Genomic DNA, 14,064 nt, shown 5'->3' on the forward strand with positions numbered 1-14,064 from the left:
GGCAAGGGCAGGGAACTGTTGGCCTGGTCCCACAATATTGGTCTCTATACCACCCAATATCGGCTATTGGGCGGTATAGAAATGAAATAAATAATAAATAAAGAAAAGAAAAGAAAAGGTTACAAATTTTTTAAGAGTTCCCTCTTCTTGCAAGGAAGGCTGCCCAGGATTTCTGGATCTACCTGGATCCCACTGGAAACCAGAGGCATGGAAACCTTCCATACTTGCCCCCACCAGAAACTATGGTTCTTATCTGATCCTGGTCAGTCCAGAATTCTAACCCCTCTCTAGTACTAAAGATCAGGTGCCATGCCTGGTTTTCATCATGAGATACTCCTTTGTATTCAGGTCAGGTCTCAGTAAAATAATGTAGCACTTGGGAAGAAAGATGCAGCCCAGTATCCCAGCGCTGGAGGCCAAGATGGAGAAGACCTGCACAGCGACCATGTATTTGCCCTTTGTGCTCAAGTAGGAGGGCACAAAGGAAACCCAAACACTGCAGAAGACCAGCATGCTGAAGGTGATCAGTTTGGCTTCATTGAAGGCTGCAGGCAGCTTCCTGGCTAGGAAAGCCACCGTGAAGCAGACGGCAGCCAGGAAGCCCATGTAGCCAAGAGCAGTATAGAAAATCCTCACAGATCCTTCGTTACATTGTAGGATGATCTGTTCAGGTTGAGAGTGCATGTCAGAGTCAAGGAAGGGTGGAGAGATTACCAGCCAGATGGAGCAGATGACAACCTGGATGCTGGAACAAGAAATTATGATGGAGTTTGCAAGACTCTTCCCCAGATATCTCTTCACCTTGTTCCCTGGCTTTGTGGCCAGGAAGGCCAGCACCACAGTGATCGTTTTGGCCAACACAGAAGAGATGGCAACAGAGAAAATGATGCTAAAGGCTGTTTGTCGGAGAAGGCAAGTCTCTTTCTTTGGCCAGCCGATGAATAGGAAGCAGGACAAGAAGGAAAGCAGGAGGGAGATTAGGAGAATGTAGGACAGGTCCCAGTTATTAGATTTGACTACTGGAGTTTCTCGGAATTTAAAGAAGACTACTAAAATGAAACCTGTTGTTAAGGATAAGAATAGGACAAAAGAACTCAGAATGATCCCCAAAGTTTCGTTATAGGACAGAAAAGTTATATCCTTGGGGACACATTGATCTTGGCCCTTGTTTGGATGCTGATCTTCAGGGCACTTGGTGCAATGGTCTGCATCTGAAAAGAAGAAGAATCCCTTCAGCATGACGGACATCAGGCATGCATCCAGAACTGTTGGTGGTCTCTTCCATTTTGAGCAAGGATGGGGAAGTGGGAGAATTCAGGAAAGAAGAATCTGTAACTAGGGATGTACAAAAGTCACTTACCTTTTTGCGGAATTGATTTGCGGTGGGGGGGAGGTGCTCCATCCTTCCCCCCGGAATCCTCGACAGGGGGGGAGGCGATCTTGTCCTCTCCCCCAGAATCCTGCCTGGCCGGCTTCACTCCATGGCAGCTCCACGGAGCAGCCGGCCAGGCCTGACCGCAGCCGGAGTTCCAGCCGCGGACAGGCTGCTGCGGACACAAATGTTGGACACCGTAGCAGCTGCCATTTGCATCCAGCCAGGCTGCCGTGATAGGCTATGTAAGTATTTATGTAGCCTATCACGGCTGGGCAAAAAAACAAACAAACAAAAAACAGCGTACGCAAATGGTGGCGGCTACGGCGGCCTCCATTTGCGTTCCCTATTTTTCGCCATTTTAGCCTACATAAATGTTTACGTAGGCTATTACGGCAAAAAAAAGGGGAACGCAAATAGTGTAGTGGGAAAAAAGGGGAACGCAAATATTTACGTAGGCTAAAATGATGAAAAATAGGGAACGCAAATGGCGGCCACCGTAGCCGCCGTTTGCGTACGCCGTTTTGTTTTTTTACTTGGCTTGCCGTGATAAGCTACATAAATACTTACATAGCCTATCACAGCAAAGACCAGGATGCAAATGGCGGCTGTGGCAGCTGGTCGAAAGACCAGCGTCCAGAGCCACCGCCAGAGCCGCTGCTGGAGCCGCCGCCATCCGGAACATCCACCCCAGATAAGCTTCATCCCGGGGGGAATCCGTGGGGGGGCGGGGGGGCTGGCCATTCCCCCACGGATTTCGGGGGGCTGAATGCCAGTGCATTCGGCCTCACTAAAATCTGTGGCAGAATTCTCCGCCATCCCTATCTGTAGCAGGTGAGGGAGAGAGACTAATGTTCTCTGGTAGAGGACCAGCGTTGTGTTCAGTAGATACAATCTGTGTCCTCATAACGAAAGCAGGATCTCAGGCAGTGTGGCCAGCAACATGTTGTGAGAGATTACAGGGCTCCTATAAGTCAGATTACACAAAGCTGGGCTTGATGAGTTGATTTGGTGTAAAGACAGGTTCCTAGGTTGTTCAAAGATGGACTAGCAGCTGTGTGTAGCAAAACAATATTTCAGGGTAGTAACTATGCGGTTGTTGTATTTTTTATCTAAGTTGTAACAAGCAGGCCAAGGCAGTAAGCCCTGCCTCTGAGCAGGGATCTGAACTTTGAAGAGGGTGCCCTGGCCCTAGTGGTGGCTGGTGGCCCCGATTTAGGTGGGGCTGTGCATGCATTCTGAATTTCAGTCAGAACCAACCAGAACTCTAAAGGAGCTATCAAAAGTAATGAACGCTATCCCCAAAATGGGTGCGGCACCTTGGATAGGATGATTTACAAACTCTTAGGACGACGTACAAACCAGAAAAATATAAAATGGGAGAAGAAGTTCAATTTCTTGCCAAGGGAGCAACCTTTCCTCTGAGGTCACCCACCTTCCTGAGTGGAGATTGTCCCTTCCGCACATGGAGCGCAAGCATAGCAGCAAGGTGGCTCTCCTTCCTGGATCTCCTTGGAGTATCCAGGGCGACAGCTCTCGGCACACCTGGAGCGAGGCACAGTCTAGCAATAAAGAGAACGAGCAGCAAGGGAAACATGTTAGGAGTGTTTATGTCTATGGAAATGAATCTAAGAGTTTGGAAAGGGCCCGGTAAGATCTCTAGTCCCAGTGAGCTGAAGTGACCCCAGGATGCTCTTCGGATGTTCATTTTTTCATTTCAACACTGATATCACACTTTTTTCTACATAACAAGATTGAACGCAGAGAGCAAAATGGTACCATATCCCAATGGTGCCTCTGTGGTCTCTGCCCCTCCCTGTCGCTGGGAACACTCCCTTTTTGCCTTCTCCACACAGTAGTTAAAGCATGGAGATAGGGAAGAATGCTGCCATGTAGGAGGTGGTGGGGCAGTGGGCAGGGAGTGCAGTTCCCAGAAATAATAATAAAAAAAACTATGGCTCTCTAGTCACTGTCTAGCGGCCCAAGGATTGGTTTCCCCAATGCAAAACAGAACTAACAAGAGAAATAGAAAAGCAAGCATAAAACACACCAGTTAAGAGAGATTATTGCACACTAGGGCTGTGCAGGGACCGCTTCATGGCTTCCAAGGCAGGCATAATTCAGCTCGGGCTGATTCAGTGGGCCCCTTACCTGGCTCGGCCCCTAACCCAAAGCAGGATTCAGATTGCTGGATCCAGCTTCGCGGCCAGCTTGATGCCCCTGCGCAAACTGCTAGCTCATTACCTGGGCTGCAGCCGCTGACTCCTCCTCTTCCGCTGCTGCTGCCACCCCTCCTCCACCACGGCCTCCTCTGCTGGTGGTGGTGACAGAGGCAGCAGCAACGGAGGCAGCAGCAATGCGGTGACAGAGGTGGCAATGGTGACGATTATGGTGATTTGGTGAACTTCATCTGAAGTGCCAGGCCAGGCATGCTGAAGTGCACCAAGGCTAGGGGTGCACGAAAGTCACTTACCTGGTCTCGCAGCTTGCTTAGTGGTAGGGGGGAGGTGCTTCACTGCTCCCCCGAAGTTCAGGCTGGGGGGGGAGGCTTCCCTTCTCGCCCGGCCAAAATTCAGGCCGGGGAGAAGCGCCCCCTCTCCCCGGCCACGAACTTCAAAAGAAAAAAAAGAAAAAAAATGCCTCCCGGCATTTTTTTTTTTTTACTTTGCTTGTAATGGCGGCGGCGGCAGCCGGTCAAAAGACCGGCTGCCGCCCCCGCCCCCGACGAAGACCTGCCGAACCGCAGCCGGGACCCACCGCCAGGAGGGACATTCGGGAAAGGTAAGTCAAATCCCGGGGGGGGGCGGGGGGGCAGAGAAGTTCTCCCCGAACAACCTTCAGAGGACCAAATGTGTTGGCGCTCGGCCCCCCGAAGTTTCGGGGAGAAATTCTCCCCCATCCCTAACCAAGGCGCTTCAGAGAGCCCCTGACCCACTCCAGGCCGCTTCGTGCTCCCTCCAATTTATTTATTTATTTATTTATTTATTGCATTTATACCCCGCCTTTCTCCCTCTCGCAAGGAACTCAAGGCGGCTTACATTAACCTCCTCCTCACCGTTGTATCCTCACAACAACAACCCTGTGAGGTAGGTTGGGCTGAGAGTCTGTGACTGGCCCAAAGTCACCCAGTGAGCTTCCATGGCCAAGTGGGGACTAGAACCCGGATCTCCTGGCTCCCATTCCGTCACTCTCACCACTACACTACACTGGCTCTCACCTCGGAAGGGGTCAGAAGTGGCCCGAAGCAGCCCGTTCTGCCTCGGGCCTCAGGCTGAGATGGTGCACAGCCCTACTAGACACCTCATATGTATCAACCTCAGATTATTGGAGATTAATGGGAGCGACAAGCCCCAAACATGACAATAATCATTTCTCCCACCTGATTGAAATACCTGGGCCACACAATGGTTTCCGGGTGAATGGTGAGCGTTGTGTCTGTGGATGCTTGTCTCTTCATGCTCCCGATTTTCACTCTACTGCGAGTCAAATTGGGAAACAGCACCCAGTTAATGAGTTCAAAGTCAGCTCCCAGCTCCCCACACTCATCCAGATACAGTCCGCTCACAGAAGCATTAGAAAACTGGACGTCTCTTAAAAAAGTGTGAAGCTAGAATGAGAGAAAACACAGACAACTTTTAAAAAACATCAAAACACCCCAAGTGTATCCGCAACAAGCACAGTATCAATTTACTGCAAAGACACATCATTTTATCCTCAACGTTGTTCAAAAAAAGACAAGCATTCTTTCCTGAGGAGTCCAGGGGAACGTTTCATCAGGAGAGTGCATGAATAATCTCTGCATGACTCAGAATAACTCCCCGGCGGAGAGGCTAATTGAGGAAGCAAAGGAGGCAATGAAAAAAGCTCTGTTTGTTGCTGGCATTGCCACACAATAGGCATGATTATGTGCTTTAACACATGCACAGTCATTTCCATCCTGAATCTTTTGCCATTTGTGGCGGTCATTGGAGGCTGGTGGGTCCTATTTCAATGAGGCTGTGAATCTTCACTGGGTTTCATTCAGAACTCTACAGGAGCTATCCAAGGTTTGGAACCCATTTTGGGGCAGGGTTGAGGACCTTGGTAGCTCCTTCAGAGGTCGGCCTGGTTGTTACTGAAACCCAGAGTGGGTACACGGCCCCACTGAAATAGGCACCACCAGCCTCCACTGGAGGCATTTTTGCAAAAGGAGAAGGGAATACCTGCCATGGCTGCAGCCTTTGATGTTCCAGCCTGCCTCCTCCACCCACTATCAAAATTCCTTTCCATCGGGAGGAATACTCCGCATCTAAGGCATGTGCCACAGCTTGGACACTGTTGTATGTACTGTAACTGTCTTGAGACAGGGCTCTCTCTATCTCCTCCTGGGGCAGCATGTCCAGTTGTTCTTTCTGTGTGCATCTTGTCCAACTTTTCTTGGATAATGCATGCTTCGAATAGAAACAGTGGAAGGCTGTTTGCCACAGCTGATTAGTAGCTAAAGAAAATGGTTCGTAGTAGTCATATTTTGTCCTTTTGGGGGTCTTCATTATGGAGGACAAAGAACCATGGAGGAATGAAAAGTACTGAGGATTATCAGACAAGATCATGTTGATGTCCTGAAAAGTTGTTGTGATCCAGAGATTTGCCCCAGTTTGTCTCTTTTCAAGCATATTTTGTATCAGAATAATTGGAAAAAAGCCATAGTGAGAGTCCACATAGAAAACCATTACTTTGACTGTTCTCCACAAGACCGGTAGTTCATTCGCAGACAATTCAAACAAGATATTTCGTGGTAATCTTTTTGAGAAGGCAACACAAATGTCATGATTGATCATGAGGGGCGTCAAGGCCCTCATGAACCTCTCTCCATTGTCGGTGTCTGGAGCATAAAGGCCAATCCACGTCCATCCGAAAAACAGAAGGAGCTGGACAATCCCTGGGTACTGGGTTTCTTCCCTTGGGGCCATCCGGTAGACAAAAGGAAACTGAGTTTTATCATTAGGAACATCTGCAACAAAGCCATAACTCATCTAGTGTGGAAAGGAAAAAGACTAGTGTTTAGCATAGTTGTGTGTTGTTGTTGTTTTGGCTATCTTATGGTTTTGTTTCATTCTGGTGGTGGTTTTAAGTAGGTTTTATTCTGCACAGTTCTTCTTTGCCTAAATGTTCATACCTTGTTTTATAATGTATTGTAAATAAATAGACAAAAGGAAAATGAGTTTTTTTTATTAGGAACATGTGCAACAAAGCCATAGCTCTTCGAGAGAGGAAAAGACTAGTGTTTAGCATTGTTGTTGTTGTTGTTGCTGCTGCTGCTGCTTCTGCTGTTTTAGGATGTCGTATGGTTTCGTTTCATTCTGGTGATGGTTTTTAATATGGTTTTATTCTGCACACTTCTCGTTTCGTTTTAATTTTCATACCTTGTTTTTAATGTATTGTAAATAAACAAACAAACAAACAAATAAACAAAATAAAGATCAAATAATTGTTCACCAGAAATTATTAGTATCTAATCAAATGCATGTACCTTAATTCAGGTATTACAGCTATGGATTGACAATGTGAGCAGAAAAGGCAATGGGGGTGTGCCTTTAATTCAGGGTTGGGTAACATCATAAGGAGACCATAAGAACATAAGAAGAGCCATGCTGGATCACCCCAAGGGTCCATCTAATCCAGCATTCTTTTCCCATTATGGCCAACCAGTGTCCACGTGAAACCCAGAGCAGGACAGGACGGGAGGGCAACAGCACCATCCTGCCCATGTCCCCCAGCAACTGGTGTACATAGGCATGCCACCTCTGATACTGGAGGTAACATTAATCTGGGGGGTGCATTGTCCCCAGTGGAAGCCTGTGGGGGCTAAAACTGACCACTTTCATCAGAATCAGTGAAAAGGTGGAAATCCAAGGGTAGAGTCCAACAAAGTCCTACTTAGACTAGACAGATTGAAATGAATGGGAGAAGTTAGTCAAACCCAAGTGATTGTGCTGGGGAAGAATCAGACTGGCCAACTGTGCTGGAATGCAGCAGCAGAAGGATAGCAATGACCAGGAGGGGGCTCTATGCAGGTTGCCCAACGCTGCTTTAGCTCCTCCCCAGTCGTCATGTGCATCATGCCGACTTCCCTACATTGTTGTGTAACTTCAGCAGTGAGGAGATAGGAAACTTTTTGACGAACACTGAAGAAGCCTGGAAGGTCAGTGCATAATTAACATGGTAGCTGAAAACTCCATATGGGAGCCAAAGGCTGGCTGGGCTCTGCTTCCATCCAGATGCCACCAAATGATTAGAAGATAGGATTTTGAAGCATTCTGAGGTCGTTAGGCAGCTGCCCAGCCATTCCAACCCCCGACGCCAGAACTGATTATGGTCCTCCTCCAAATCTGCTTTTGATTCCCTGGCTCCAATTCCAAAGTTCCACTGCTGCCACTACCCACCTCCAGCACACACTCCAGAGGACCAGCTTTCCCAGTGGGCAGAGGTGCCTTGAAGTGGAATTCAAGCCAAGCAAGTGCTCAGCTCACATTTCTTTGCACCTGTCATCCTCTCCAATCTCAATTCATACCTGTGGGATTTTATAGATGCCCAACATGGTTGAAATCAGGATGGAGAGGTCAGATTCAGCCCCTTCAAGGACAGCCAGCAGGTGATTCTTTCTCCCACAGCTGTAGTTTGGAAGATTGCTTTCCCCACCAGCAACCAGCTGTAGCATCGCATAGGAAGTGGTTCTTCCATCAAAGTAGGACTTGTAGACGTCATAGCCCAGGGTGATGTTGGGTAAGAGCCTGGGAGTCTGATTGATCTCCTGAATGGCAAACAAGAAGGACAGGATGTGCCAGTACCTTGGATCTAGCAAACTGCAAAAGAATAAATGAAATGAAAATAGATCAGTCACACTGTCATCCTCCATCCAATGGAATCAAAATGCCATTTATGTTGTGTTATAAATCTGAAGCCCATTTAAAGGCAATATAAATCTCAGAAGAGCCTATCCTGCAATAATGGTCTCTAAGGTAAATAAATATCCATTTTCTGTTTAAGAAAAACAAAGATGGAAAATTATGCTCCATTCCTGGATAGGGCAATCCATAGCCTCCTAGTAACTGAAGCTCTCTGGGCATTTTCAGAACAATTAAAACACATTATACAAAGTGTATAACCATTCACATAAAGACAGATGAACAGACAGTGTGTATACAGAGGGCAACATCCAGCTGTGATGCTCCGCAAACTCAAATACCACTACCGGAGCTGTGCTGAATCTTTCTGTTGCACAACCAGTTGCAAAGCACCTGCAAGTTAGTTGTGCAATAGGTTGCACAAAGGGTTGCAGTCCTTTTGCATAATGGGTGCAAGCAGTTGCGTGCATAATGGGTGCAAGCAGAATGCTTGTATACACACACGTGCAAGCATGCACGCACGCACGCACGCGCACATGCGCACACACACACACACACACATATATATAAACAATGGAAATCTCTGGATCTGTAGACTCAGAAGTTTTAATCCAAATGGCCTTAATCTGGAGGACAATTCATAGGCATTACACCAATCATGTTGTTGTTGTTCAGTCGTTCAGTCGTGTCCAACTCTTCATGACCCCATGGACCATAGCACGCCAGGCCTTCCTGTCCTGCGCTCTCTCCCAGAGCGTGCTCAAGTTCATATTCATTGCATCCGTGACGCTATCTAGCCATCTCATCCTCTGCCATCCCCTTCTCCTTTTGCCTTCAGTCTTTCCCAGCATCAGGGTCTTTTCCAGGGAGTTTTCTCTTCGCATTAGGTGGCCAAAATATTGGAGCTTCAGCTTCATTATCTGTCCTTCCAATGAGCACTCAGGGTTGATTTCCTTTAGGATGGACTGATCGGACCTCCTTGCAGTCCAGGGCACTCGTAAGAGTCTTCTCCAGCACCACAGTTCGAAAGCATCAATTCTTCGGCGCTCAGCCTTCCTTATAGTCCAGCTCTCACAGCCATACATTACTACTGGGAAAACCATAGCTTTGATTAGACGGACCTTTGTTGGCAAGGTGATGTCTCTGCTTCTTACTATGCTGTCTAGGTTTGCCATAGCTTTCCTCCCAAGGAGCAAGCGTCTTTTAATTTCATGGCTACAGTCACCATCTGCGGTGATCTTGGAGCCCAAGAAAGTAAAATCTGTCACTGCTTCCATTTCTTCCCCTTCTATATGCCAGGAAGTGATGGGGCCAGATGCCATGATCTTCGTTTTTTTAATGTTGAGTTTCAAACCAGCTTTTGCACTCTCTTCTTTCACCCTCAACAAGAGGCTCTTGAGATCCTCTTCAGCATACCTCTGTTTTATTCTCCTAAGGAATATTCCTCTGCAGGCATTCCAGACTCCATCTCCTGATCCCCATTTAGCAGCACAGCTACTGTTGAGCGCAGAAGATGAAACGTGTAGCTTAAGTATGTGTTTCGAATACTCTGTTGTTAGTGCTTCTATCTTTCACATACATACCTGTGTTTCTCACCCCATAACTGGAGCAGCCTGTTTCAAGACATTTCAACTTACCTTCATATAGTCTCCCAGATTTACAGTCACTTCCAATAGAACAAACAAAAGACAATGACATGCTTGACAAAAGGGGAATTTTCTGGATCTACAGACTGAGAATCTTAGCCGAAATGGCCTTATTCTGGAGTACAATTCGTAAGCATTACACAAATCATAACTCAGTTTTTTCCTCCTAAGGAACTTTCCTTTGCAGGGGGCATTCCAACCTGCTACACCTGATATCCATTTAACAGCGCAGCTACTGATGAGGGTGGAAGCCGAAATATGCATCTAATATATATATATTTTTAACACTCTGCTGTTGGTCTTTCTGTCTTTCTTGTATAAGAATCTTTCTTATATGAAGATTGCAAAACCCTACCGGCTTAAGACCAGCCTTAGGGCTCCCTCATGTTTGCTCAAGCTGCACAAAGCCAGAAAATCAGAATCTGAGGCAGATGCCTATCTCAGTGGTCTCCAAACTTTTTTGATTGTGCACCATTGTCAGTGAAAATCTTTTGACCATGCACCCCTGATATGTGTATATTTATTTATAAATTATATACATGTACTACTGTACTGAAATATTATGTACCTTATAAAACATACACAAAAATAGAAAATAAGTAAGGATGAAATAAAGATGAACTAAACAATATATATATAATAATTTATTTTATTTATTAATGGCATAAAAAAACTTTTTGGTTTCACTAAAAATATTAATACTACTTTTTAGTGAGAGCAGTGGGAATGAATACAGTTCATTATTTTATGCTTCATTCTTTTTGAAAATCTTGGCATAATGCTTTGTGATACAGTGATTTGAAGGTCTGGTTCTGATTTCTGATTTCTAATCTTATTTTGACACCTGGCTTTAATGGCTGTCATAGCTGAAAAAGACACCTCACAAAGATACGTAGATCCAAATGGAAAAAGTGCATCATTGGCTCTGCTTACTAAGTCATGATTCTCATTTTTCAATCCATCCACCAGTTCTGCAAAGGGTTTTGTTGAAATTCATCTGGTAAACTTCCGTCTTCCCTGATGTCAATCCATTGTTCTTGCAAACTAATCGGAAGGTGTTGCACTTTTATATGTTTATCGAATGCATTCAAAAACCCCTGAAATGCTCCGTGTGGAAGATTTGGAAACAGGTTAGAATATTCCATTTCCATGTTTTTTAAGTGTGCAGCTATGAGAGTTTTTATAGGTGACACACCTGCCTCATATCGGCCACAAAATCACGTACGAATGGAAACATTTCCAAACTTCCATGTCCAAAATGCTCTCTCCACAGCACAAGTTCCTTTCAGAAAGCAGTGACTCTCACTCATGATGGAAATGTCACCTTTGAAGGGGCAGATTCAGTGTGTTTAGTTCTTCAAATACATTAGCCAGGTAGCACGTTACTTAGTGATGTACGTAAGTTCCACCACGGATCTCGGGGAGGCCGAATGCCAGCACATTCGGCCCCCCGAAATCGGTGGCGGAACGGCCCCCCCCGCCCCCCCGGGACGGGACTTACCTTGGGCGGATCTTCCTGGCGGCTCCAGCGGCGGTTCCGGCGGCGGTTCGGCGGCGGCGGTTGCGGCGGCCAGTCTTCCGACCGGCTGCCGCCGCCGCCTTTTCCAGTTAAAAACCAAAACAAAAACACGTGATAGGCTACGTAAAGATTTATGTAGCCTATCCTGGCTAGATTTTAAAAAAAAACAGTGATAGGCTACAAAAATGTTTACGTAGCCTATCACGGCTGACTTAAAAAAAAAACAAAAACGCGCGTACGCAAATGGCGGCAGCCATGGCCGCCGCCATTTGCGTTCCTTATTTTGGTACATCTTATTCTACGTAAACATTTACATAGACTAAGACGGAGAAAATAAGGGGAACGCAAATAGCGGCGGCCCTGCAGTAAAGATTTACATAGACTACGGCGAAAATAAGGGCAACACAAATAGCGTTGCCCTTATTTTCACCGTAGTCTACGTAAATCTTTACGTAGACTACAGGGACCAAATAAGGAACGCGAATGGCGGCTCCCTATGGGGGCCGCCATTTGCGTACGCGCTTTTTTTTTTCCAAAGTCACCCGTGATAGGCTACGTGACAATTAACGTAGCCTATCATGGCTGACTTTGCAGATCTAGCCATGATAGGCTACGTAAATCGTTACGTAGCCTATCATGGGGCTTTTCTTTTTTTTTTACTTTTCTTTTGAAGTTCGCGGCCGGGGAGACGGGGCGCTTCTCCCCAGCCTGAATTTCGGCCGGGTGAGGCGGGAAGGCACCCCCCCTCGCATGAACTTCGGGGGGAGAAGTGAAGCGCCTCCCCCCCACTGCAAAAAAAGCTGCGGGACAAGGTAAGTCCCTTTTCGTACATCCCTAGCTGCAGCAGCCTGACTCTGAGTAGACATGTTGAGCAGACTGTTAAGGCTCATTGGGGGGAAAACCAAGCACGATTAGGGATGGTGGAGAATTCTGCCATGGATTTCAGTGAGGCTGAATGCAGTGGCATTCGGCCCCCCGAAATCTGTGGCGGAACGGCCTGCCCTCCTGCCCCCCCACGGATTCCCCACGGGAAGAGACTTACATGGGCAGATCTTCCGGATAGTGGCGGCTCCAGAGGCAGCTTCAGTGGCGGCAGCTGGTCTTTCGACCGGCTGCTGCAGCTGCCATTGGCATTCTGGTTTTTGCTGTGATAGGCTACGTAAGTCTTTATGTAGCCTATCATGGCAAGCCAATCAAAAACAAAAACAAAATGGAATATGCAAATGGCGGCTACGGCAGCCACTATTTGCGTTCCTTATTTATCACCATTTTAGTCTATGTAAATATTTACGTAGGCTATTACGGTGAAAAAAAGGGGAACGCAAATAGCGTAGTGGGCGCTATTTGTGTTCCTTTTCTCTTTTGCTGTTTTAGCCTATGTAAATATTTACATAGGCTAAAACAGCGAATAAAAAAGGAATGCAAATAGCACCCACTATGCTATTTGTGTTCCCCCTTTTTTTTTTGCCATAATAGTCTATGTAAATATTTACGTAGACTAAAATGGCGAAAAATAAGGAACGCAAATGGCAGCCGTAGCCGCTGCCATTTGCGTACACCATTTCCCCCCGCCCAGCTGTGGTAGGCTACGTAAAGACCTATGTAGCCTATCACAGCTCCCTGGCTGGATGCAAATGGCAACTGCTATGCTGGCTGCCATTTGCATCCACACCAGCCAGTCTGCAGATGGAAATCCGGCTGCGGACGGCCCTGGCTGGCTGCTCCGCAGAGCTGCCACGGAGCAGAGCCGGCTGTCGAGGATTCCGGGGGGGAGGACCGGATTGCCTCCCCCACATTGAAGATTCTGGGGGGAGGGATGGAGCGCCTCTCCCCCACCACGAACACAATCCATGAAAAGGTAAGTGACTTTCGTACATCCCTAACACGATCGTTCACTGGTGCACACCTCCAGAAAAGTGGTTATGATGAAACGTTCCCTTCCTCCTATCAGCTCTATTCCCCCCAGCAGGCCGAAGGCAGGATCGCTAGCTGAGGTTACACAGACTCCTGAACCTCACTGAAGCTGGTGTGACTGGAAAATCCATCACAAAACGACTTTGCAAAAATGTGTATTTTCTGGCATGAAAAGACCCAGTTACTGTGGGGAGGGGGTGAACGTGATGTACCATTAATGTTTATGAAGGGGTAGAAGAACTGGAGTAAATCCCCCAGTTAGATGGGGCCTTGGGGAGAATGTCCATGCACAGAGGAGATTGTTCTCTGCAAACAGTCACCCACACCATGTAGAATGTGACCAGAATGGCGCAGGAGGGGGTGGAGGTTGTGATCTTGTCCTCACTGCCCTTCCTCACATGCAGAGCTTACACATAATGAGAATGACTGAGTAAGGCTGGATTCTCACCACCATTCTAATGAGCATACATAGAGTGTGTTCACTAGCATGTGAATATACCCCTAGCAAGAGACACAATCCTTGTTTGTCCCTTTCCCACCAAACAGAAATTAAGAGCAAGAATCAGGGCCCTTGTGCTGCATTTCTGGTATAAACAGTGTGGTTTGTGACACTGGATCCTTCTCTTCCCTCCACCTGTTTGGATTGGGGCCGATGTGCTGCATTTCTGCTTTCAGGAAGGTGGTGTTTGGCCCTGATCCTTCCGCTCCCTGCACCTGTGCATTCCATCC

General features: G+C 47.0%; 1 protein-coding gene across 1 annotated transcript; it reads right to left on the bottom strand.

The window, feature by feature from the left end:
* Positions 1-300: 300 nt before the first annotated feature.
* Positions 301-6,321, bottom strand: LOC146356448 (vomeronasal type-2 receptor 26-like). Its single transcript, XM_084830120.1, has 5 exons — positions 6,085-6,321; positions 4,752-4,979; positions 3,617-3,804; positions 2,918-2,934; positions 301-1,211 (listed from the first exon to the last, which is right to left on the bottom strand). The coding sequence occupies exons 1-5, from the start codon at positions 6,319-6,321 to the stop codon at positions 301-303; spliced, it is 1,581 nt and encodes a 526-aa protein (XP_084686246.1).
* Between the last annotated feature and the right edge of the window lie 7,743 nt (positions 6,322-14,064).

The sequence above is a fragment of the Heloderma suspectum genome, chromosome 2 (assembly GCF_057233095.1).
Source record: "Heloderma suspectum isolate Gila_16-S chromosome 2, 16-S_ref, whole genome shotgun sequence".
Taxonomy (NCBI): domain Eukaryota; kingdom Metazoa; phylum Chordata; class Lepidosauria; order Squamata; family Helodermatidae; genus Heloderma; species Heloderma suspectum.